Source organism: Mastigoproctus giganteus, chromosome 12 (genome assembly GCF_048544385.1).
Source record: "Mastigoproctus giganteus isolate SK-2022 chromosome 12, ASM4854438v1, whole genome shotgun sequence".
NCBI lineage: Eukaryota > Metazoa > Arthropoda > Arachnida > Uropygi > Thelyphonidae > Mastigoproctus > Mastigoproctus giganteus.
The window spans coordinates 58,621,100-58,648,035 of NC_143586.1; the positions used below are offsets into that span (position 1 = coordinate 58,621,100).

The 26,936-nt window shown below is 35.9% G+C and overlaps 1 protein-coding gene across 1 annotated transcript in view; it reads left to right on the forward strand.

Annotated features, from left to right (window-relative positions):
• The first annotated feature begins 267 nt into the window (after window positions 1–267).
• Window positions 268–26,936, forward strand: part of LOC150077092 (metastasis-associated protein MTA3-like) — a 512,540-nt gene continuing 485,871 nt past the window's right edge. The window contains exon 1 of the mRNA XM_090386731.1: window positions 268–519. Within this exon, the coding sequence (XP_090242857.1) occupies window positions 492–519 (28 nt within the window). The 5' untranslated portion in view covers window positions 268–491. The remainder of the gene's footprint in view (window positions 520–26,936) is intronic.

Genomic DNA, 26,936 nt, shown 5'->3' on the forward strand with positions numbered 1-26,936 from the left:
CCAAACCCAGTAGCCTATTATCCTTGGTATCATGATAGTTCAGTACTACATACTATGTTTCTTGTACTTGTAGTTAGCTATGATATCAATAACTGGAATTATGTACTACCAAATGGCTGTTGCTGTTTGATTTATTAAAGTAATTGCGAAACTCTGGGAACATTTTTTTAAATTACCATCTTTTATGAATTTAGCCATTGCTGTCGGGGATAACGCTAACGAGCATGGAGTCCAGAAGGTTTAGACCCCATACTGACGCTGTCACATATCACTCATCTTTTGTTTGAAACTCATTTCCGAAGAATGCCGAAGGCATGTGACGTCACGTGTGAAAGAGTGAGAAGGCTGGAAACCCAGGAGTCTCAGAAAATGGCGCTTTGTCAGATGATGTGAACGATTTTACGGAATACCTTTTTCCCAGAAAAGGCATAATTAATGACAGGGATTTACTCATAGCACGGGATTAACCATCGCACCATTCGGAAAACATAATGGCAGCAAATATGTACAGAGTTGGGGGTAAGTTTATCGTTTTACACTGTAATCTTTTTACCGGACGACAACTGGCAACAGTCACTCAGACTAATAAACTGTCCAGTGACCGAAACACCAAGTAGCTATTGTAATACATGTTTAGGCCTAGTGAGGTGGCCGGGGTTTACAGAGGATGGTGATGAGGCTGCGGAGTGACGACTTAGCGACAGTTTTTTATTTATTTATTTTTTTTTTACTTATTATTATTCCTAGAAAATATTGATTTTATATAACATTTACCTGGAAAGATATGAGAAAGCGGTTTCTTATGTTTTGATTTGATATATTTAAAACGTAATTCTTAAATAATCCTTAAATTATAAATTAATGTTTAAAGTATTGAATAGCAAGCATGATTTTGCTAAGCCTAAAGTTTTACGGTTTTGGCATCCACTCATGTTATGATATTTATGCCAGGTAACCGATAACGATTTTTTTTTTTTTTTTTAAATAATGTATGACTGATCTTACCGGCGTTACTATAATAATAGAAAGGTTAAAAAAGTAATTGCGTGGACCGTTTTGTTTTTATCAGCGAAGGTTGACGGAATTAAGCATTGTACCTGTTTTAATAATGTCGTACGAATGGATTTTTTTTTTTTTTTTTTTTTGTTGAGGAGAATAATTTGTTACCCCAGCTGAGTTGGTGTAGGGTTTGAAAAATTTATTGAGTGGGAAAATTGTTCAAAACTATCATTTTAATAAAGGTGATGCTAAAAGGAAATATAACCTAACATTTCTGTTTGATGAAATGCATTTAAAAAAAATTATTGTTATTTTCACTTATAAATATTTGAGTGAAATTTTACGATGATTCCCTTTTGAAATGGCTGAATATTGTTTGGAAATGTATTGGGTTTGGAGCATTAAAGTGATGTTTATTTATGTGTACACTGAGAAAAACACCTCTTTATGGCACTAATTTGTTACGATCGGAGAAATGTTATATTTATGAATAATAAAGTTATGAAATTTTTACGCAGATTGACATTTTATTGCAGTATTCATCGCAGAATTGAAGTGTTTATTATTTCGTTCTGAACGTTTTACTAGATGTCATAAAACCGCTTTCAGTGATTTTTTTTTTTTTTTTTTTGAATGTATATACGTTTCGAAAATCAGTACTTTTTTCATAATACATGGAAAATGTATCATCCTCTTGTTATGTTTATAAATAATAAAGTTAATCGAGTATTTCTGTATATCGGTATTTCTGGTAATCGTCATCAGAAACCTGTATTTTGTTTGTACCGTCACATCTAATTTCATAGCGTATAAGAATGCGTTAATACATATGTGTTAGTTACTTACCGTGCGTCTGAGTTGTATGGGAATGTCGTTCCTGGTTTACCTATTATGTATTTGAGTTGTTGAAACTGAAATAGGTAACAATGAAGCATTTTTATCAGAATGATAGTAATAACGCGTTGTACTTCATAACTGGTGTTAAGAAAAGAAAGAATATAAAAAATGTAATGTATAAATGCGCATTGCACACACACACACAAACTAATGTGTGTACAATATACGTATATATATATTATGTAATGTATATGTACAATATATTCACTTTTACATTATTATTGTTATTAATTTCATTTATTAATTTCCAAGACAGATCGATCCAGATGAATACCCAGTCTGTTTTAGTATGAAGTAGACCTGTATTGTGGAAGTTGATAGGTTGAATAAATTTAAGGAGGAACTGGACAGGCATTTGGAGGGAATGGTGTGATTTTTTTTTTTTTTTTTTTTTTGGCTGATGCTGCATAAGCTCATAAACTTGCTTTCTTGCATCACATGTCACTACTACTATTGCAAGCATAGCAATATAGGTACATTAGTAATTTAATTTTATTATTTCATTATTATTTATTTTTTTGTTTATTTATACATTAATTAACAATAAAGTTTTTATTAATATTAATTAATTTATTATCAATTCAGTTTATTAGTTAAAAATAATTAAGAGAGTTCAAAATTGGTTGAAGCTAGAAAGCACCATATAAATTAAATATTAACCCTTTCCTGTTCTGCTATTCAGAGTAACTGAAGAAGTGGAAATGAAAGTATCAGGAAACAACTGAGAATTATCCATGATCCCTTTAAGAAATTAAAGACAGATTTTACTCTATGAAAGCTGAAGCGCTTAATTTTCCACTTTCTGCATTCCAAAATTTTTCCAATATTATGGCTTAGCAGTTGGACATATGCAATCATTGTGCCTTTCAATATAATCCTATTATCCCTTTTAGAATGCTTTATACCAGCTGCATGTTCCAAAATTTTATTGTCAAATAGCTAGGAGTTGGTAATTTAGAGGTAAATTGTAAATGAAAACAAAATATGGAATAAATTAGGGATTCACAAACTTTTGCCTTACCGTACCCCAAAATGGAATTTAACAATTTTGATGTACCACCAGTAAATATTTTTTTACTTTTTTGTATTTTAAAAAAAATCTGCTTAAATTCTTTGGGTAACTGATGACTTTAGTTTTTTATTTTATACATACATTTTTCAGCTTGAGTGTAGGTACAATTAAAATATAAACAAAATTGAGCTCTAAACTAGTATATGAAAAATATTAAACAAGCAAATAATTATGATCGGAAAAATACAAAAACTTAGAAATTGAGAAAATTGGCAGCTACATTAAAAACTAAGCTAGCTTTTGCAAAATATTAATCAAGCCAATAATTGTTAAAAATAAACAAATAAAACTACCATGACCATGTTCTACTTCTTTGATAACGAAATCAAGTTTTTCTGAAATCTTTCATTTGTTGTGGATTGAAAATGGTGTAGTACAGAAACCCTATAAGCCAGCAGTTCCCAAACTGTATGCAGTGCACCCCAGGGCGGCACAGCAAACTCACAGGGGCAGTGCGGGATATTTTAAATTTTCAAGAGAAACACAGTGATACTCATCATCTGTCGGACATCATGCGAACTACTAGCTCGAGGTAGTTCAGTTTCAACATTACTTAATTTTTTTTTTTTTTTTAAATTTTATTTTATTACATATATACATAGATACACTTTCTATTTACAATCATTGCATTCTGTGTAAGAAACGCTCAATTATACGGCTTCACTTACGAGCTATAAAACATATACTATTTACGTATATATGTATGTGTGTGCACGTGTTTTGGTGGCACATAGACATTTAATTGAACTCCACCTTGGAAAATCTGTGTTGAAAAAGTAACTGTCTACTGGCCTGAATATGGTGTGTAAGTGTATGATTATGCTGTTTCAGGTCTTTTTTGCCACCAGTGAGTGATCAACACTTGGTCAATTGCTGCCTGATGCCCATTCCTAAGCACAAGGAGCCGTACCTGGTTCTGTTATCAAATGCTGCTGCACCAGTTTGTCATCCACTGGAAGGAGTGCAATACCAAAGGACAGTTATTAAGTTATTTGGACCTAATTACTTAATAAACAGAAGTTTTGGCCTAGGGGTGCAGTTAAAAAAATTACTGAGACACTAAGGGCACTGTGAACCAAGAAAATTTGGGAACTGCTGCTATAGGCTTTTATTAAGCCCACTGAGATAGCAAAATATTTCTGTCAGGAGGTAGGCCATTGTGAAAAGCCACATTTCACCAGTGAAGCAGTTGCTTAAAGTAAAGTTGGAGAGAAAAATTTGCACTTCACACGAAGCTGAGATCTGTGGCTTAGCACATTCATCTGTGGCAACCACTTGACGTTGGTATAAGGAAGTTTATTGTACTCACTGCCCATTTCATTACATAAAATCAAAAATAATCTCAAATTTTTTGCTCTGGATTTAATGGAATTTACAGCTTTAACAGTTTCAGCTGGAACTGGCTATAAAATGGCAAGTATTTTTCTAGGTGAATACTACCCTTGATGAATACTACAGTGAACAGATTTAGTATTAGGAGCAACTTCCTTAATTTGGGCAATAACTCTGTTTTCCTGTCATTGCACATGCTGCATCAGAACAAACTCTGACATACTTTTTATATCTATGCTATGAACCTTCATAGACTGGTCTAATTTTTTAAAAATGTCATTTGAAGTAGTATGGCCAAGCAATGGTTTATAAAACAATAATTCCTCTTTTACTGGCTCTTCACCTTCAAATCTTATAAATGTAAGATGAACTGTGTTGCTAACATCACTATTTTCATCCAATTGAATTGGAATAATATTTGTTAGCTTTTACGTCAGGGGTACCCAAACTTTTTGGAGTGGCAACCCCGTAATGAAATCCTTTATACTTCATCGACCCCCAACCATTTAATAATATAAAAATAACAATATTTTAAGGATTGTTTCTGAGTTTAATTGCAGTCAAGAGGATGTGTTTCTTAATTTATATTGAAAAATGTGGGAAACATTTAATGAAGCTCTAAATGGGGTCTGATTTGATGTATATATCATTTAAAATTAAAATATTTAAAGTATTTTTTACTTATTTTAATTTAAAAATTTACTTTTGAAGTCCTTTTTTTTTTTAACTCTTCATTTTTTTGAAATTTATTGTTTTTTCCTGAACTCTTCATTTTTTTGAAATCTATTCTGTTTTTTCTGAATTCCTCTGTAAAAATAAAACATGTTAAAAATAAATTAGTTATGATATATAAAATTCTTTACTGAATTTTATATATCATATTATATTTATTGAACATCATTAATGCAAAGAATGTGGTTGATGGTTTTATTAAGCTCTTTAATATTGGGTTTGAGGTTTGTGAGTTTTAATCTTATCTCACCATGCTCTTCCAAGTTTAGTTGGTTCCTCTCTTTTGTTAAAATGTCATTTCTGTAATTAAACCGCTTTGACCATGTAAGTGCTCAGAAATGCAAGTAAAAATGGCTCAACTGCTGCAGAAAGTTTGAGATATTTTGTTGTAATGTTTATATTCTTCCAATAATTGCTGATACTTTTATTATTAAATAAAGATTTAGCTTCTGTGTCAACATACATATCAATGAATTCATTGTTTAATTAACCTGGTTCAATTCCATTTTGATATTTATATCAAATGGTGTAATGATCTGATCAGGTACCTTCATTTCCAAATGTATTTAAAATTTTCCCTTAATTTTTTAAAAAGATGCTCTATGTATATCTCCAAATGATCATCTGAAAGTTTTTTTTTTTACCTCCTCCCTCCAATTGTTTTAAGTTTGAGAAATACTGAAACATCTCTGCATGCCAATGATGACCTATATAGCTCTATCTTGACTTGGAACCCTAATAGAATTGTGCAGGCTTGAATGATGGCAACATCTTTACCTTGGAGTAAGTTCTGTACTTCATTAAATTTTGAATACAGGTCTGCCAAATAGAACAGATGTTTCTTACACATTTTCAGCTCATCGCATAGTGATGGATCTGTGCTCTTAAGAAGCTCCACAGATACAAATCGACAAGTCTTTGCAAACTATCACCTCTTGGCAGCCACCTTACTTTGGTATGCAAAAGTAATTGGGTGAACGTTTCATCATTTTTTTTCACATAACAATGGCAAACAGACGTGAATTAAATGGATGTGCTTTGATTTTATTAATTGATCTGATATGCACTTTTTGAGTATTCATGCAGCTTACTACTGAGTTTCTTTGTTATAAGATGGTGTCTGTGTAACACACAGTGAACAGTGCGTACTTCTGGAGCCTTTTCTTTGAGAAGGGCAGCAAATCCTCTGTAATGGCCAACCATTGCTGGTACACCACTGGTAGCCACTGCAGTTATATTGCCGAGGGAAACATTGCTTTTCTTAAATTACTCTTCCAAACATTGTAAAATTCTCACCTTTTCCATCAACTTTCATATACCTGGCAAATAAAAACTTGTCAACAATACATTTTTGGCTTTGGCTATAATATCTCACATAGGCCATTAGAGTATTTGAACTGTCAAAACTTGACTCATCAAGTTGGATGTGGAGAATTTGCAATTGTGAAGCTTAGACACCAAGGTTTTCTCCATATCATTGGCCATCTCATCAATGCATCGTTACACTGTATTCGCACTTAATAGCAGGCATTTTAAAACAGGATAGGAATCCTTCTTCATAATCGTTTCAGTCACCTCTTTAATTGATGGTATTATAATCTCCTCACCAATTGGTATACACTTTTTTTTCCTATAATAAGAGAGATATTGAATGATGAGAACTGATTCTCCATTATCAGCATGAGCAGATGCCTTAAAAATTCTATTTAAATTTTGCTGATTTCTAAATTTTTCTTTGAGCTCCTTAAAAAATTTAAGATCTTCGTTTTTCTTATCAGGATGAATCCATTCAATGTGTTCTTTCATCTTCGAAGGCATCATGGTATCATTACTAAAAGTCTTTTCATATAAGAGGTAGGCGCACTATAGCCCCAGCACTTATGCGCCATTAAACCTCCATAACACACACACTCATATAAGAGGCACATAGGCATTGTTAAATGAGGCACAAATACAAATTTCAAATACTCGTGAATATTGTTGACATTTTTTATTAAATACATTGGCAGCCATTGTACTTATTGGGATTGTAGCTCAATATATATTTTAGAGTAAGTGCAGATGCAAAACATCCTGAAAGAAAGTAATTAGCTTCAATTAAGATTACCTCTCAATTTAGTATTCATAGTATAACAATATAATAGAAAACAAGGTAATGTTAAGGTTTTAGGGAACTATATTTGATCAGTAAATACATTAAAAAATTAATTAAAATATTAAAAAAAATAATTTTGGGTCATTCAGAAATGACTAAATTTTCTCAACATAAGCTATAGATATTTTATATTTTAGTATTAAAATCTTGGCTATTTTTTATATTTCTGGACTTGGCCTGAAATTTATAAATACGTAAAAACATTTAATCAACCTCTTGAAGTTTATCGACCCATGAGGGTCGATATTTGGGGCCTCTGCTTTATGTTTTCATTTAACTATTCCTTAACATTTGAAGCCATTTTTGAAATTTGTCGTGATACGGTGTTGTTGGTTAATGGAATCAGTTCAAAAGTTGTTTTGCTACTTTCTCTCCCAAAACTGAACTCTCCATATCTTTAGCTGCTGGTAGCAAAAAAAAGATAAACTGCAGCCATTATCAACCCACTGCAGGATGGAAACCTCCTCAACAATTCATGTTGAGGGAAATGGACCATAATCTGCCACGCTGGTCCAGTGCGGGTTGGCAGATCACATACACACACATCATAACATGTTGCGCATAGAACAGTAGTGTAGCTACCCTTTTTCGGGCCTGGAGGCAAAGAACATGTTCGGGCTCCTACTTAATTAATGGGCGCCTCTGTGGGCAGGAGCAGCAGTGCATAGCACACACTTCTTGATTAGACCGGCCTGTGACCACCAAATATGGAGGATGCGGAAAGGTCATTCCGCATATCCCCGGAGCAATATGGCCTTAGTTGCTAATGCTCCTAAAAACCAAATAACAAACAACTTAATTAATGAAAATAGCAAAAAGAGGAGACAGCCAAATACACTTGGCCTGGAGGCAATTGCCTTGCCTGCCTACATAGTAGCTGTGCCACTGGCATAGAAGACTACTGTACAAATTGGAGCAGTATGGTATTAAGGGTAAGTTGCTACAATGGATAAAAGGGTGGTTGAGCGGGAGAAGACAGAGAGTGATAATCAATGGATGCTGCTCTTTGTGGACTAATGTTATTAATGGAGTCTCCCTGTTGTTTTGTATATTTATCAATGACATTCATGAAGATATATCAGGCTTAATGTCTAAGTTTTCAGATCATACACAGGTTGGCAGGGTTGTTAATGACAGTAATGGCATTGTGCTACTACAACAGGATCTAGAAATTTTGGGCAGATGGGCTAAGTGGCAACTGAAGTTTTAACATTGACAAATGCAAAGTACTGCATATGGGTAGAAGTAACCCCAGAGAAACGTACCAACCGTGTGGTACTACACTTAGGGTGGTAGAAAATTAAAAAGATCTGGGAGTAATTATGCAGTCAGATATGAAGTTTTCTGAGCAATGCTGACAAAAAATCTAGCTAAAGTATAGTGTATTATGTGTGCATACAATGCCTATTTAATTTGCAAGAAAGCAAGTGCATGAGCTTATGTGTGAAATTGTTTTTTTTTTTTTTTTTTGGCTGATGCTACATAAGCTTTCTTGCATCACATGCCTCTATTACTATAATAATAAAATAATTGTACCAATAATATATAATTTTGTTATCAGTCTAATTAGTAATATATAGCATTAATGCTGTTGCAAATTAAATAGCCATTGTATGCACACGTAATACACTATCTTTAGCTAGATTTTTACATTAGACATCTTTCTGATTTAGCATGAGATGGAATGGACTTTGCAGCTTTATAATGCATTTGATCTGATCCTGTGCTAAATTATACCGATACCAAACATGTTAAACTACCTGAAGTATTGTGTGTGTGTGTGTGTGTGTGTAATTAAAGATAAATAAGAGCAGATGGTAGGTGGTTTTACAGTGCAGGATATAGAATGCCAAACCTAGAGGAAATAGTAGGAAGGAAGGTAAAAAGAAAAGAAACAAAAAAAAGTGTAGAAAGTAGTGATCTAAGTATATTATAACTGTAAATAATAGTAATTAAAAGCAGTTCTTTCTTTATTCAGGAATTCAGAATGAAAGTAAATTAGAGTAACGGTATTAATATAGTTGGTGGGGATTTATCATTTTGTAATAAAGACCAAACTCAAATAGTGAAAAGCAGGTTGTAACAGGAATATTAATACCAAAATCGTTAATGTATTATCCAGATAATAACACCTACTTTTTCCTGAAAATCATGAATAAAGTTCATCTGCGTCTTGTGATCCACTGGTTTATTTGGTGCGTGATTTAATTTTATTTAGATTAGACTATTATTAGTATTAATAGTGGCAACTGATGCAAGAAAACAAGCTTATACACCAATGAGCCAAAACATTAAGACCAGCGAGTCGTTATGCAAATCGAAGCAACTGCAGGGAACTACGGTGCGGGTCGGGTCACAGTATAAAAAACACCTGATATGTTAATCAGTGTTACTCTTGTTCTTCAGATGGGAAAGCAGCGGATTTAAGCGAGTTTGACAATGGCCAGATGACTGGGTCAGAGCATATCTGAAATGGCACAGCTGGTGGGATGCTCACGGTCAGCTGTGGTTAGTACCTACCGAACGTGGTCTGAGGAGGGGAGCCCATGAACCGCTGGCGAGGTATTTGACAACCATGGCTCGAGGTGAGTGAAGGCTCTCCGGATGGTACATGGCAACAGAAGGGTGACTGTGGTGCAACTTTCTGGTAATTGGAATGCTGGTGGTGGTGGTGGGAGTAATGTGTCACAACACACAGTACATTGAACCCTGCTGAAAATGGGGCTGCATAGCCGCAAGCTGCTTCGAGTGCCCATGCTAACCATGGTTCACCGGCGACAGTGCCTTCAATGGGCACGCAAGCATCGAAACTGGACCTTGAGTGATTGGAAGAAGGTCGTCTGTCCGATGAATCACGTTTCCTGTTGCACCATATGGATGGCCGGGTACATGTGCGTTGTTTACCTGGGGAAGTAATGGCGCCTGGATGCACCATTGGTCGAAAACAAGCCGGTGGCAGCGGTGTCATGCTTTGTGCAATGTTCTGCTGGGATACCTTGGATCCAATCATCCATGTGCCAGGCACTCTGATGTCTACCACCTACCTAAACATCATTGCTGACCAGGTACACCCTTTCATGACAAGTCTTCTTCCCCTCTGGCGGTGGTGTCTTTCAGCAGGATAATGCTCCATGCCACACCACCTGGATTGTTTGAGACTGGTTCGCGGAACATGAGGAACACTTGCAGTTATTGCCCTGGTCTCCAAATTCCCCAGACATCAATCGCATCGAGCATCTGTGGTTTGTGTTGGAACAGCTATTCCGATCTGTGGCGTCTCAACCACAGACCTTACAGGAGTTAAAGGATCTGCTGGTTTGTGTTGGTATCAGATACCACAAGGTACATTTAGAAATCTTGTAGCGTCCATGCCTCGCCGGATACGAGCTGTTTTGGCTGCATGTGGAAGACCAACATCATATTCAGTAGGTGGTCTTAATGTTTTGGCTCATCGGTGTACAGTATCAGCCAAAAAAAAAAAAAAATCATCTATCTATCTCCTCCAATAGTTTGTCTAGTTCTTTCTTTATTTAAGCTATTCACATTACATAGGAATGTATGGATGGAAGCCTGTTCCAGCAATCAACCACCCTTTGGCTGAAGGCAAACTTCTGAACATCTGTTCTGTAACCATCCTTTCACAATTTGAATTTATGCCCTCTCAAGTTCATAGTCTGAGCAAGAAGAATCCGATCAGTTGAGTTTGTTCAAGCGATTCAAAGCCTTAAACACCTTAAACAGCCTTAAACGCCTCAATAAGATTACCTTACTAGTGCTAAGTCTCCAGACATTGCTATTTGCAGAACTGAAGTATTGTGTGCTTCATATCTACCTGCAATTTGCAGAACTGAAGTATTGTGTGCTTCATATCTACCTGCAATTTGCAGAACTGAAGTATTGTGTGCTTCATATCTACCTGCAATTTGCAGAACTGAAGTATTGTGTGCTTCATATCTACCTGCAATTTGCAGAACTGATTATGTTCTTGGTATGAGCACCTCTTTGTTCTCCTCACCAATCTTGTCCTTCTCTCTAACCATTCCAGCAGCTCTACATCCTACCTTAAAATAAGGACTCCAGACCTGTATGCAGTACTCAAGGTGTGGCCTGACCATTGCCTTATATAATGGGATAATCACCTACTTATCCCTGCTAGAAAAAATTGTATTTGTGTATATCATTGACAAGACTTCATGAGTTGCTCTGGCAGCCTGTCTGCACTGCTTACAAGACTTCATATTTGCCTGAACAATTACCCCAAGTCCTTTTCATTTTCCAGCTACCCTGAGTGTATTACCACAAAAATGATATTTTACTCTGGGATTACTGCTATCCATATACAGTATGTTGCATAATGTTAAACTGTTTATAACCCCAATTTCTGAGATTTTATGCATGCATTTAATTTGTTTAATGGATAGTCAGCATTAGCAGACAGGCCTTTCTGCTTGTGTAATCCATTAAAGTGAAGTTTTACTTAAAAAAAAACAGTGGCCAAATTATATAGGAATAATGAGAAGTATTTTTCCTTTGTAAAATTCACTTTATTCTTGTACAGGATATACACGTATATATCTGCAATTCTCCCGATTTATAACAGAGAATGCCCTTTCGACTCAATTTAACTACTTCATCTCACCATTGTACTAGATGCCATAGGATTTGTCTCTGTAAAAACCATTTATCTCTGTTGTTTTACTTTTGCAGAGAGTAAAACTGTTAAAATTGTAATTTTGAAAATAATTCTGTGAATTTTTAAAAAAATTTTGTTAATGAGTATGCCCTTGATAAACACCTGAGAATAGTGTGCCTTAAATGTTTTTATTTACAGTGCAACCCATATGATATGGTCCAGGGATGATACCCTCACTCAATTTAGAAAGATTAATAAAAGAACTTACCAAAGTTTATTAAAAAACTAATACAATTAAAGATTTATTTTGAGTGAAAATAAATCGTTTTTTCTATTTACTACTACCTAACATTGCCAATAGAATAGAAAGACAAGTCAAAACACTGGTTTTCCCTGCCATTAAATCGGTGAAGGCTGCCTTCCTTGTTTTAATCATATTTATAGCAGACCAGTGAGAGACAAGTTCAGGGAGATTATATGTTGAATGGCAGAACAATATACCATAAAACTTTGCCATAAAGTTTTTATCTATTAAATATTGGTGTAGGTACACTGTAGATAGCTCTTAAACAAAAACTACATTTGTAGCTTTTAGTTGTATTGCATATTGTGATCATCCTTCACAACCAGTTACCATGCAGTGTTCTCCCCAGGACCTATCGAATGGGCTAAAATTTAAGTGATTCTCGTGGTACTGTATGGTACTACTCACTAATTGTGATCAATATTAATTCTAACGTACTATGCGATCGAGGTCAATGCGACAGGAGCATATAATGTTAAATTATGCAATTAATTTTTGCTCTGGATCGCTTAATTATAAATAACAGAAAATTTTATAATATTGTGAAATATTACACTTCCCCACACTGATGGCAAAATTTTATGGCGAGAACACTGCCACGTATTGCACTACCTCGAATAAGCAATGCTTCTCTAATAGAGAAGACTATTATTACTTATTCTCTGTGGACACCATCACCAACTGGTCGGCACCATTTCAAGGCTAGTTGGCCTTTCGTCGGTGGTTGGGCAGGTACCCTGGTATTGGCCAACTAGCCTTGAAACGGTGCTGTCTGGGTAGTGGTGGTGGTGGTGGTGGTGCCCAAAGAGAATAAGTAACAATAGTCTTCTCTGTTAGAGAAGCGTTGCTTATTCAAGGTAGTGCAATACAGTAAGTCTTTGACTTATGCTGGTTTGTAGATACGTGGCTGCACTACTTCTATTTATGACTAGCCACTACATCCATTACGCCCACTTTAAATATAATAGATTGCATTAGTGTCTGCTAATGTGAATTGATAGTGGCATCGGCACTTTGTTTTCACCTTAACCACTTAAGTATAAGTTATATCGTGTGAGCTAATACTTGTAAACAAAATGAACATAAACTCTAAATATGTCTGCAAAAAGAAAAAATGGTGAGAATAGTAATCATAGTGATAAGAAGAGGTGCATTATAACTGTGTGAAACTAAAGTCTAAATCATTAAACAACTTGAAAATTGGCAAGAAATTTGTGAACATTGCACGTGTTTACGAAATGAATGAATCAACTCTTAGAACCAGTATAAAAGATAAAGTTTGGATTATGCAGCACATAAAAAGTTCTGTGCCAATGCATCTACAATTATATCCAAAAGAAGATACTTATTAATAGAAGAAATGGAAAAATTGTTGATGATTTGGCTAGAAGACGTGAAATAACAATGAATGCTGATAAGTCTTATGCTCATACAAGAAAAAGCTTTGAGTCTTTTTGAAGAACTAAAGTGTAAATGTGGTGGGAATGTTGCTAGTGAAACATTCATTGCAAGCCATGGATGGTTTCAAAGATTTAAGAGCTGTGCTAAACTACATAACATCAAAGTTACAGGTGAGGCTGCTAGTGCAGACATAGTAGCAGCTACGGAGTTCCGCAAGACTTTGGCATCAAAAACAAGGATTACCTACCACAACAGGTCTTCAATGTAGACTAGACTGGTTTATATTGGAAAACAATGCCAGATCGTTCTTACATATTGCAAGAAGAAAAACTATGCCAGGATTTACAGTATCAGAGGATAGATTAACCCTTCTTTTTGGTGGAAAGGCTGCTGGAGGTTGCAAAAGAAAACCACTGTTAGTTTACCATTATCAATATCTAGAGTGCCAATTAAGATTTGGCTCAATATGAATGAAGAATTAATGGTACTTTAGTATGGCATGAGATTATGCAGGAAGACTGGTTCATTTGTGTCCCCAGCACTCACCGTTTTTTTCTGGAGTTTGTGCTGTCTGCTTTCCATGAATGGAATATAGTTTCTGATATCTGTTATATGAACGTAGTGCTGTCAAGCCTGAAGTAATGCTGAAATCATTAATATGGATTTAAAAAAATTTATTTAGTCTTTCATTTAGAGCGAATAATAATGTTACCCAAGTTACCTTATAGTAGGTCAGTATGGTTCAATTACTTTTGTCTAGTGTTTAGATATGTAAAAAATTATTTATTATTGTGCTTTGCCAAAATTTTTTGAAAGTCTGCCTTAGTATTTTTTACTGCCTGTGTAGCTTTATCACAGGATTAATTTATACTTGTCACAGCATTCAGTGTTTCTTGATAATTTATATTCTTCATTCCATGTTGCTTTCTTGTTCCTGACATTATCAGTTCAGTTGTCATCCACTTTGTGTTAGGCCTTAAACAGCAGTGCCTTATGTATAATAAGTTAGTTAATGTATGCAGTATGTTACATTTCAGGCTTTTTTAACAAATAGTAATAATTTATAACAAAATAAATCAATGTACTGCTGTTCCGAATATATAGTAATTTTTGTAGGGAAACTTGGGAGGGAATGCCATGAAATCAGATTTGAACTTAGAACCATCCAAGGCGCCTCCATAGCCAGGTGGGCAGGAGCAGCAGTGCATAGCACACGCTTCTTGATTAGACCGGGGTTCGAACCCGTGACCACCAAATACGGAGGATGTGGAAAGGTCAGGGAATGACCACCGCATATCCTCGGAGCAATATGGCCTTAGTTGCTAATGCTCCTAAAAAAAAAAACAAATAAAATAAAAATAAGAACCATCCAAGGGCCAACTTTTTGAATGTTGAAAATTTGGTAGTAATTCATATATTTCTTGTTCATATGTCAGGGTGTTATTTAACTTTCTGTGAACATATACTTAATTAGAATAGAAACACGGGGATGGGGTGGCTGTTAAATCGTAACTGGACCTGAAATTTTTCAAGGACCAACACAACTTTCCAGGGTCCAGTGAAACAAATTATGAAAATATCAATTGAACTTTTTGTTTTTAAATAATAAGGAAAGTTTAATTGATTAAAAATCTGATAACATACTTCCATTACAAGTAAAGTAATGTGTGCAATTACATTTCAAAACTATTTTTTTATTTAAAATTAATTAATTTCTTTTATTTTTTTGTGATTAACTGAAGTGAAAAGTAATTGTTATCAGTTAACTTCTTATGAGTTACTAAGATTATGATTTAAAGAACACTTAAATAAAACTCTATAGTTTTATGTTCCAAAAACTTTAATTTAGTTAAAACTGTATATAATATTTATTGCTGTTCCATATATCTTTAAGTCTCTCTCTCTCTCTCTCTCTCTATCTATCTATATATATATATATATATACATATATATATATCTTCACAAGTGACACCACTTTTGCAAATCTTGTATAACATTGTATGTGCAGCGTGCATGGACTGTCGGACGTTAACAATAATGCATTAAAACTACATATAATCTACGAATTTCTTTTTTTCCATACAAATTGTATGGATAAAATAATCATTAGATTTCTGTTTGTCTGATTTAATGAAATTTGGCAAGATTTTTTATATGAAACAAATAAAATTTCATGAAAATCCCTCCACTGGGAGTTGAATTTTAAAAGCAGGCAGACGGATGGATATGGTTTGTTTGTTTGTTATTTGGTTTTTAGGAGCATTAGCAACTAAGGCCATATTGCTCTAGGATATGCGATGGTCATTCCCTGACCTTTCCGCATCCTCCATATTTGGTGGTGATGGGCTCGAACCCCGGTCTAATCAAGAAGCGTGTGCTTCTGCTGCTCCTGGCTACGGAGGCGCCATTGGATATGGTGAAGACAGTAGGCACTTAAGCATATATGGTAATGTGCCTAAAAGATAGTTTCCAGAATTACTTCTTTTAATATATCCTGTTAAGGCTTGACGTAGCTGAGTGGTCAGGAGTGAGGGTGCAATACCACACACATTGAGTGGACCGTAGTTCAAGCCTGCAGTACTGCTAAATGCAACAAATAATTATGTGATTTATTGTGAACTTCTCAGACTTGATGGTCGTGTCAGAAAAGACATTTATAGTTGTTAGATTCATTGTATAATTACGTTGAATATTTAAATATATAATTTCTAGGGCCGTCATATTTTCACTTGAGAAAATTAAGACTTTCTCTTAACCCATGACAACAGTCATGAGTAAAATGGGCAGCTTCATCTGCATCAAAAAAAAGAAAATAGTTTTATTGATGCAGAGGAAGCAATATTTTTGATGTGCTTATATGCTAAGAGAGAGAGAGAGAGAGAGAGTGTGTGTGTGTGTGTGTGTGTGTGTGTGTGTGTGTGTCAGGGTAATCCTTAGTCCATTTATGCCTCTATAAAAACTACCTATCAGAACTCGTTTTGCTCAATATTATGGTGAGATTATAAGTCAAGGAAACAAACAATACCAAAATTACAAAGAAAATATATTTATTTTTTTTAAAAAATAGGTGTCCTCAAATGGGGATGTTAGGCAGATAAGTGGTTTTTTTCGAAGCAGCCTTTTTCAATGCACATTGTTTTCTGTCAATTGTTACTTGACCACCTAACTTTCACAAGACAAACAATATTTTAATTGTCTATCAAGTTTTTCTGGAAAGTGATGGCCTTCACTGATTTTCATGGAACTTCCAGCCTTTCGCTTCTTATTTTTTCTTGTTGATGCAGCATCTTTCAAATAACTTCGTACAATGTTTCTACGAAAATCTGATTGGTTCATTTTTATATCTGCTGTCATTTGGTGCAATTTCCATGCATTAGTGATGGTCATATCTAACATGTATGTAACCAGGACCCACCACCATTTCTTGCCTCTTATCGCTATCCTGTATGAAGTTATACATACATACATTGGTCATAGGTATCTACTTCACCCATTCCACTATTGTACGATCCAAATGATGCAGTTTGTTCTACATTGACCCTAGCTTTTGCAGTTTTTGTCCAATGTTTTACGTATTGTAATGGTTCATCAAAATCATAATTGGTAAAAACGGAACTGATTTTCATGGAACTTCCAGCCTTTTGCTTCTTGTTGATGCAGCATCTTTCAAATAATTTTGTACAGTGTTTAGACGAAAATCTGTTTGGTTCATTTTTATCTCTGCTGTCATTTGGTGCAGCTTCCACGCATTAGTGATGGTCATATCTAACATATATGTAAACAGGACCACCATCATTTCTTGCCTCTTATCACTATCCTGTACGAAGTTATACATTGGTCATAGGTATCTATGCCACCCATTCCACTATTGTACGATGCAAATTATGCAGGTTGTTCTACATTGACCTTGCTTTTGCAGTTTTTGTCTAATGTTTTATGTATTGTAATGGTTCAACAAAATCATAATTGGTAAAAATAGAATGTGTGTTGTTATCTTTCCATTTTATACATAATATGCAGTTGGTGACATCAAACCTATAGTCATAAGTACCTCTTTCCATTTTTTTCCCTATTTCTTTAATACCATAATAGGACAGTGTTGAACTCGATTGTCTCTCAGTTCCTGGAGCTCTTATTTTCTTCTTTTTTCAAAAATATCAAATGAGTATTTTAAAAAAAAAAAATTTTTTTTTTTATGTGAACCCCAAACACGAGAGGTATTAGAACCTATAGTACTTCGTACCGTGCTTGGGTTGGAGGTTGAGAAGACGAAAGAAGATATTTGTTGACATTGGACTTGAACTTCTGTAGATTGTAATTTTCAGGAAATATGTATGAAGGAAGGTTGTTCCAGAAAATGGCAGTTGAATGAATAATGAGGAAGATGAAAAGTTGGTTCTGTGGATTTGAAGTTGGACAGTAAATGGATGTTGGCTGGTGGCGGCACGTGTTCGGACTGTTTTGAAAGAGAGAACGGGAATTACAGAAGCCAATTCAGAAGAACAGTGCCCATGGAAGTATCTATAGAAGAGGCATGCAGCAGAAACAGTACGTCTATGAGACAGTGAGTGGAGAGACTCTACTCTCTACTTAGAGACTCTACTTAGAGATGAATCATTAATTAACCTAATTGCCCCCTTCTGAATGGAATCAAGAAGCCTGAGAGAAGTTTTGGAGGCACCACCCCAGATGTGGGAACAATATTCCATGGCAGGGCGGATTTGCGATTTATACAGAGTGAGCAGCTGTTTGGAAGAAAAGTAACGCCGAGAGCGAAAGAGAAAACCAAGTTTTTTAGATGCAGAGGAAGCAATATTTGTAATGTGCTTGTGCCAAGAGAGATTAGAAGTCAGGGTAATCCCCAAAAGAGATATATCAATTTGCCTAGAAATCGGAGTGTCACTAAAGATAAGCATAGGAGCAGAAGAATCCTTTTTGTGAGATATAAGACAAGACTGAGTTTTATAAGGGTTGAAATCAACTAAGTTGTCTTTGCCCCACTGGAGAATTACCTGAAGATCAGCATTGAAGGAATTGTTAGCAGATTTTCGAGAAGTTGAAGCTGATTGAGCAGGACAAGGTTTCTCAAAATGGAAAGTGGAATGCAATGTGCTATCATGAGCAAAACTATGGATAGGATTTCCAGTCAATGGAAGAAGGTCATTAATATACAAGAGGAAAAGAGTGGGGGGAAAGAACTGAACCTTGGGGAACACCGGCATTAGTGGAGAAGTTAGAAGACAGAGAGCCTTCTACCATCACCCTCAGTGAGCGATCAGAGAGAAAACTGGATAACCAATTACTAAAAACAGTTGGCAAACCATAAGATGGAAGCTTGCTTAGAAGACCTTTATGCCAAACACGATCAAAAGCCTTTGAGGTGTCAAGAGCAACTATTTGTGTTTCACCGAACATTTCCATTGAATTAGTCCATAAATGGGTAACATAAGCCAGAATATCACCAGTGGATAAACACTGACGGAATCCATACTGGCGATCGTTGATCAGACAGAAGGTTTATAGGTAGTTTAAGAGTTGGTGGTTAATTGATTTCTCCATTACTTTAGAAAGAGTAGAAGTAATTGCAATGGGATGATAATTGGATGGGAGGGATTTGTCACCCTCTTTAGGAACTGGCTGGATATGAGCAAATTTCCAAGCAGAAGGAAAAACACCTTTGGAATAAGAAAGTGAAAAAAGGCGGCAAAGAATAGGAGTAAGTTCAGGAGCACAGGTTTTGAGAACAAGTGGAGAAATACCATCAGGACCTGGAGCTTTCTTAGCATCAAGATTCATCAAAATCCTTCTGATATCCTTTTGACGGAAGACCACAGGAGGCATTGAATGGAGCGTGTTGGGAATGGTGGGAGATGTTTTACCAAGATCATTAATGCATGAGCTGGAAGAAAAATGGGATGCTAGCAGGTCAGCTTTATCCTTAGCTGAAGTGACAACAGAACCATCTGGTTTGGACAGAGGTGGGAGCAGAGATGGGCAAAAGTTGCGGCCAATAGCTTTGGCAAGAGACCAGAATGCTCGGCTACCATTAGGGCAAGAAGAAAGTTTTCTACTCTTAGCCTGTTCAAACTCTAGTTTGGACTGATTAATAACTGCTTTACAATTGTTGCGAGCTTTGGTGTAGGCAGAAAATGAAATTGAAGAATTAGAAACAAGTCAATTACAATGTGCAACATTCTTCTCTTGAACAGCCTTAGCACATTTGTTGGAAAACCAAGGTTAAGAAAAAGGACGAGATTTTAAAGTGGAGTGTGGGATAAAGGATTCCATTCCTGCAAGAATAATTTCACTGACACGATCTGAGCAAACATTGACATCAGAAGTTTTGAAACAGTAATCCGACCAAGGAAAAGAAGAAAAGAAGAAAAGAAGTCTCACAGATCATCCCATTTTGCATTCCTGTAATGCCAAACAACACGAGGTTGGGAATAGCCATGAGATAAAGGTTCCATTGGAGAGGAGACAAACACCAAGTTGTGATCTGAAGTGCCTAAAGGACCTCTCACTTCGACAGTGTACCTAGAAGGGTTGTTTGTGAGAAAAAGATCAAGCGTATTGGCTGTATGATTAGGATTGTCCGGTATTCTTGTAGGTAAATGAACAATCTGTGCTAGGTCGTTAGTAATTGCAAAAGCCTCAGCATCTCGACCTGCTGGGTCTGTGTGACTAGAAAACGGAAGCCAGCTGGAGTTGTGAACATTAAAATCACCAAGGAAAATTACCTCACTGTTAGGAAAGTTGGACTGGAGAAAACCAAGTTGCAAAGAGAGGAAGTCAAAGAGTTCCAAGTGATTAGTGGAGTTGGGAGAACGGTAGAGACAACAGATGAGTTTGACACAATGAGATAGAGAGATTTTAAGCCAGAGAAGATCAAAGAGAGGAGATTCCAAATTGCCAAGTCTCTGACAGGGAATATCAGAACGGATATATGCACAAGTACCACCTTTGAGGCGAAAGGAATCATACAGCGAATAATTTGGGCATCTGAGATGAGCAGTAGTTGAATCAACCGATAACTGAGATTCTGTCAGAAAAAGTACATGGGGTTTGGCAGACTGTAAGTGGAAATGGACATCGTTGAGATTAGAATTGAGACCATGTATATTTGTGAAATGAATTAGGAAGTGCTTGGGAGGTTTAGATCTTTTCGCAGATATGCTTGTTCTATAATTGTCGAAGAAAACTATGTGGTTCGATGGATCCGGCACATGTTCCAATAAATCAATAACCACTCCTGCACCTACAGGTATACTCTTCACATTTTTGGTTTCTTTAGTTGGTTTTCCGCAATAGATGTCAAAAGAGTAGCAATACCCAGAACTACTTACCATCCAAATTTTGTAACCGAACCTCACTGGTTTTCCCTTGATAAATTGTTTGGCTGGATTATGTCCAAAATACTTCACCATTGACAGATCCTTGTGGAAAAAACCCCACTGGCAAAATTGTTTTATGAGCATATTCATTATTGGCCTAACTTTGTACATTCGATTTTGACAATTTCCTATTTCATCATTATTGGCTAGATGTACAAATCTCTTTATTTCTAGATATCGATCTGTTGACATGCATTATAAATGCATGAGACAACCAAGTCCTCGTCCAGCGACCAATACATTCTTTCTTGAGGAAGGTTGTGATATCCTGTCAAAAGCAATATTTTAATAAAATTTCTCATTTCTTTGTTGGCGATAGTAAATTCACACTTGTTTTTTTGTCGAGTGTATATTATTGTTTGTTCATGTATATAGTCTTACGATTTCATCACTAAAAAGTTTTTTGAATATTTTGGGTGGGGACAAATCTTTTTTAAGTCATTTTTCACAGCGTCTAACTCACTTGTAATACAAAGTTCATTTGTTCCGAAAGGTGCATATTCTGGATGTCTCTTCAGACATTTTGCTTTTTCGAAATCAAGATATACCATTGAATCACTACCATTTTTATCTTCTGGAACATCATCTTCTTCCGGGGGATAAAACATCTTCTTCATTGGTATTTTCAAATGAAATTTCCATAGAACCAGGAATTTTTTTTGGAAATGAATTACGGTCCTGTAAAACATCTTCATTGAACTCTTCACAATCTGTCAACTCGTCCAAATTTGGAGGTAATATGCAAATTTCAAAAACCTCATTATTATTATTAGATTCTTGATTTGCAACTTTTTCAATAGCTTCCTCAAGTCTGGTGTATTTCTTCTTGCCATAAAAAAATCTTCAGTTCTGTTATCACCTGGTTTATGATTCACTATAAACACAAATAAAACTTATATACAGTAATGCTTAATGTATCCGTTTGAGGATGGTAAGATAAAAACAAAAAACTAACTAGAAAAAATGTAATACTGTATATGAAATTTTGTTCATACTTATGGCATATATTGTGTCTCTAAAGTTGATTGTAAAATAAAGACAATTAAAAAACACTGTATTAAAAAAAAAATTGATAACTTCCGTGAGTCACTAGAAAAATAAATCGGCCTCTTGCTACGGTTGCAATGGAAGACATCTGGTGCTGACAGCGGTATATGAATCATTTCCTGATATTTATGGATAAACAATATAGAGAAATATTTCATGGAATTGTGACAGTTTCAAAATAATAACATTTTGAATTAATGTTCCCATACAAGCATGCCAAGTGCTAATGGGTTAATGCAGAATGTGATCTTGTCTAGAAATCTGAGTGTCGTGGGAGCAGTAACTATTTCTTGTGAGAAGTAAGACAGGACTGAATTTTAGAAGGATTGAAGTTAATAAAGTTTTTTTTTTCTCCATTGGGAATTATTTGGAGACTGGCACTGGCATTTTTGGGGTGGATTATTCAAGAAGTTTCAGCTGATTTTGCTGAGCAAGGTTTCTGAAACTGGAAGGTGGATTTTTTTTTTTTTTTTGATTTGGTAGTATTGGCGCATCGGCTTCTGTGGCCATATTGCACCTCCCAAGGTTTTTTGCAGTACTTTGATCCAAGCCCGAGGCGGGAATCGAACCCGCGACCTCTGGAAGGTGGAATGTAGTATGCTATCATTGTTAGAACTATAGATTCATTATCCATTGAGTGAAAGAATGTCTTTAATATATATATATATATATATATATATATATATATATATATATTAGGCAGAAAGAGTGGGAGAGGATTGAACCCTGGGAAACATGAACATATGAAAAGAAAGACAGCCATCTACTTTATCTGCACTGAGTCTATCCAGTTGCAAAAAAGCCAAAGGCAGAACATAAGATGGTAGCTTGTTTAGAAAACCTTTCTGTCAAACATGAGAAAAAGCCTTGTAAATATCAAGAGTTTCATCAAAACTTGTTCAGTGAAACCAAGAGTTTCATTGGACTTTTAGAATGAAATTGGCCAAAAATTGAGTAACATAAGTGAATATATGCCAGTGTATTGACACTGTTGGAATCCATATTGGCAATTATTGATCAGATGGAAGGTTTCAAGATAGGTATGAATAACTTAAAGGGAGAGATTGTAACCTTTTTTTAGTAACTGACCAGATATGAGCAAATTTCCGTGCAGAAGGAAAAACACCACTGGAAAGCAAGCTGATACAAAAAAAACAACAAAAAAACCAAGAAGCAAGCATAGGTGTACAGCTTTTAAGAACAAATTCTGGAGCTAGGGTTCAGTGCTGGGCCCACTGTTGTTTTATATTTATGTATAAATTAATTAATTAACAGAAAAATAAATAAAACAATTATCAAACACTGGTGTTTGCGGTATTAATTTTTTTTGTAGCTTATATTTATTCACAATCTATGTTACATGGTTAGTATTGAGACAATAAGCTAACGCTGCACTCACACTGCCATCTATAGCTTAATTTTTTCTGTATATCATATTAATTAATTTATATTTGTGTGTGTGTATATATTGTTTATTTTTTATGAACACCCCAAAAACATGCGAGGTATTGGAACCTATAATACTGAGTACTGTGCATGGGTTGAAGGTTGAGAAGATACTTATTAATATTAGATTTGAATTTCTGTAGATAATTTTCTGTAATTTTCAGGAAATATGTGTCAAGGGAGGTTTTTCCAGAAAATGGAAGTAGAAAAGTTGGTTCTGTGAGTTTGAAGATTGATTAGTAAGTGGATGTTGACTGGTTGCAGCACACATTCGGATTGGTTTGGAAATGAGAGGGAGAATTATAGAAGTCAGTTGAGAACAGTACCCCATGGAAGTATCTATAGAAAAGCCATACAGCAGAAACAGAATGTCAGTGAGACAGAGAGTAGATAGACGTAAGAGATGGGATATTAATTAATCTAACTGCACTCTTTTGCATGGAGTCTAGAAGCCTGAGAGAGGTTAAGAGACAGCCGACCGGGCTAGCCGGGTGGGTAAAGTGCCTGCCTGGCAACCCAAAGGTCACGGGTTCGATTCCCGCCTCGGGCTTGGATCAAAGTACTGCAAAAAAACCTTGGGAGGTGCATTATGGCCACAGAAGCCTATGCGTCAACAACTACCGAGGTTAAGAGAGCACTGCCCCAGATGTGGGAATGATATTTCATGGTAGGGTGAATTTGAGATTTGTACAGAGTGAGTAGCTGTTTAGAAGAAAATTAATGCCTAGAGTGAAAGAGAAAACCCAGTTTTTTAGATGCTATTGTTATTTGGTTTTTAGGAGCATTAGCAACTAAGGCCATATTGCTCTGGGGATATGCTGTGGTTATTCCCTGACCTTTCCGCATCCTCCATATTTGGTGGCTCACGGGCTCGAACCCCGGTCTAATCAAGAAGCGTATGCTTTTCTGCTGCTCCTGGCTACGGAGGCGCCAGTTTTTTTTTTTCTTTTTTTAGATGCAGAGGAAGAAATATTTGTAATGTGCTTGTGCCAAGAGAGATTAGAAGTCAGGGTAATCCCCAAAAGAGATATCATTTTGTCTAGAAATCAAAGTGTCACCAAAGATAAGCATATGAGCAGAAGAATCCTTGTTGCAAGATATAAGACAGGACTGAGGTTTAGAAGGATTGAAATTAACTAAATTATCTTTGCCCAACTGGAGAACAGCATTTAAGGAATTAGTAGTAGATACTGGAGAAGTTGAAGCTGTTTGTGCAGGGCAAGGTTTGTCAAACAGGAAGATGGATTGCAATGTGCTGTCAACTGCAAAACTATGGATAGGATTTCAGTGGAAGAGGGTCATTAATATTCAAGAAGAAAAGAGTAGGAGAAAGAGCTGGAAACCTTGGGGAACACCAGCATTAGTAGAGAAGTCAGAAGAAATAAAGCTGTATACCATAACCCGCAGTGAGAGAGAAAACTGGATACCTAATTACAAAAAACAACTGGAAATCCATAAGATGGAAGCTTATTTAGGTGACCTTTATGCCAAACACTATCAGAAGCCTTAGAAATATCTAGAGTAATTTCTTGTGTTTCACCAAACTTTTCCATTGAATTTGACCATAGATGGGTAACATAAAGTAGGGATGTAAGTTGGGGAGGGACAGTAGAGGGTTTAGGGGGAAATAAAGGCATAGGATCAGACATTTTTTTTGTCGTTCAGGTCTTTGTCGTTCTCTCACCTTTGCTTTCTTGCTCCCATCACGGTGGCCGTGATAGAGAGAGCTCCTACTGGACATAGACAGAAGAAAACACTCATGTACACAATACACCCCAGTGCCTACAGCCATATTTGGACACATTCATTCACATAAATATTTATACATATATGCATGGGCATATAGGAAGATAGGGATGCATTTAAACATATATTCAAGTACAGAAAGGACAGAAGGCAGAGAGTGGGGTTATGCTCTTGGTTCAGAAGCATATTAAGTCTGAGGCAGTGAATCCAATCAACATGAGTGGCCAGTGCAGTGTTGAGTCAGTTTGGTAGGACATAAGCACTGGGAAAACAGAAATGAGAGTAGGAGTGTGTTATAGGCCGAATGACTGTGCTGAGGGTAACAAACAGCTATGCAGAGAAATAGAATGGGCCAGTAAATCAGAATATATATGTCTTATAATGGAGATTTTAACTTTCAGATATTGACTGGAACTTGTGGGTTGGTCACACACACTTGCAAGATGTTTGTGGATTTATTGGATGACTGTTTTCTACAGCAACATGTTAGAGATGCAACAAGAGGAAGAACTACTCTTGATCTGATTATCAGCAGCGATTATTCTTCATGCAGTAGAGATCTTCAGGTAAAAGACCTACCGAGTGGTGATGAACACAGTGTAATAATGTGGAATTTACTTAAAGACATAATTGCTGTCAAGGGTAAAGGAAAAGGCTTTTGCTTTTGTAATGGTGACTACAGTGCTCTCAGACAGTTTTAAATTTTGTACAATGGGGCCATCTGATGACGTTAACAACAGCAAATTCGAAATAGGAAGCATTCAGGGAAGTAATTGTAAAAGGCACTAGGCTTTTTATACTAACTGAGAAATAATGTTCAAGGTATTGAACGAAATGAATGTCAGAAGGACTGATGGGACTTGTGGAAGAGAAAAAAAAAATGCATGGGATGCATATAAATTATCAGGTGATACAGAAGCCTATGGTATATGTAAAGTAATCTGTAATCAAGTTAGAAAAGGTCAGGCAAGCTAAAGTAGATTATGAGTATTTATCAATGATATTGATGAAGGTATATCAGGTGTAATCTCTAAGTTTGCAAATGATACAAAGGTTAATAGGGTTAATGACAGTAAGGACGGTAAGCTACTGCAACAGGATCTGGAAAATGTGACTAGATAGGCTGATAGGTGGCAACTGAAGTTTAACCTCGACAAATGCAAAGTGCTGCATATGGGTAGCAGTAACTGCAGAGTAACATACCAACTGTGCAGTACTACACTCAGACTAGTGGAGAATGAAAAGACCTGGGGGTAATTGTGCAGTCAGATATGAAGTTTTCTGAGCAGTACTGACAGACTGCAAGAGTAGCTCATGAGGTCTTGTCAATGATATATGGGAAGTTTGCTAGCAGGGATAAGGAGGTGAATATCCCCTTGTAGAAGGAAATATTCAGGCCACACCTTGAGTACTGCGTACAGGTCTGGAGGCCTCATTTTAGGAAAGATGTAGAGCTGCTGGAATGAGTAGAGAGAAGAGCAATGAGATTTTCAAATTGAGTAAAGGCAGTTGTCAAATAGATGTACAGAAATTTGCCTTTAGCCAGCAGGTGGTTGATTGCTGGAACAAATTTCTATCTGCTGAGGACATTGTAATTTAAATAAATTCAAGGCTGAACGAGACAAACTTTCGGAATGAATGGATGGGTGAAACGGGAGGTTTCTTTTTTTGACTTTTGCTATATAAACTTGCTTTTATGCATCACATACCTCTACTAATGCTAATGAGAAATATTTGGAAAATTATGTTAGAAAAGGAGGGAAAACTTTTATATTTAT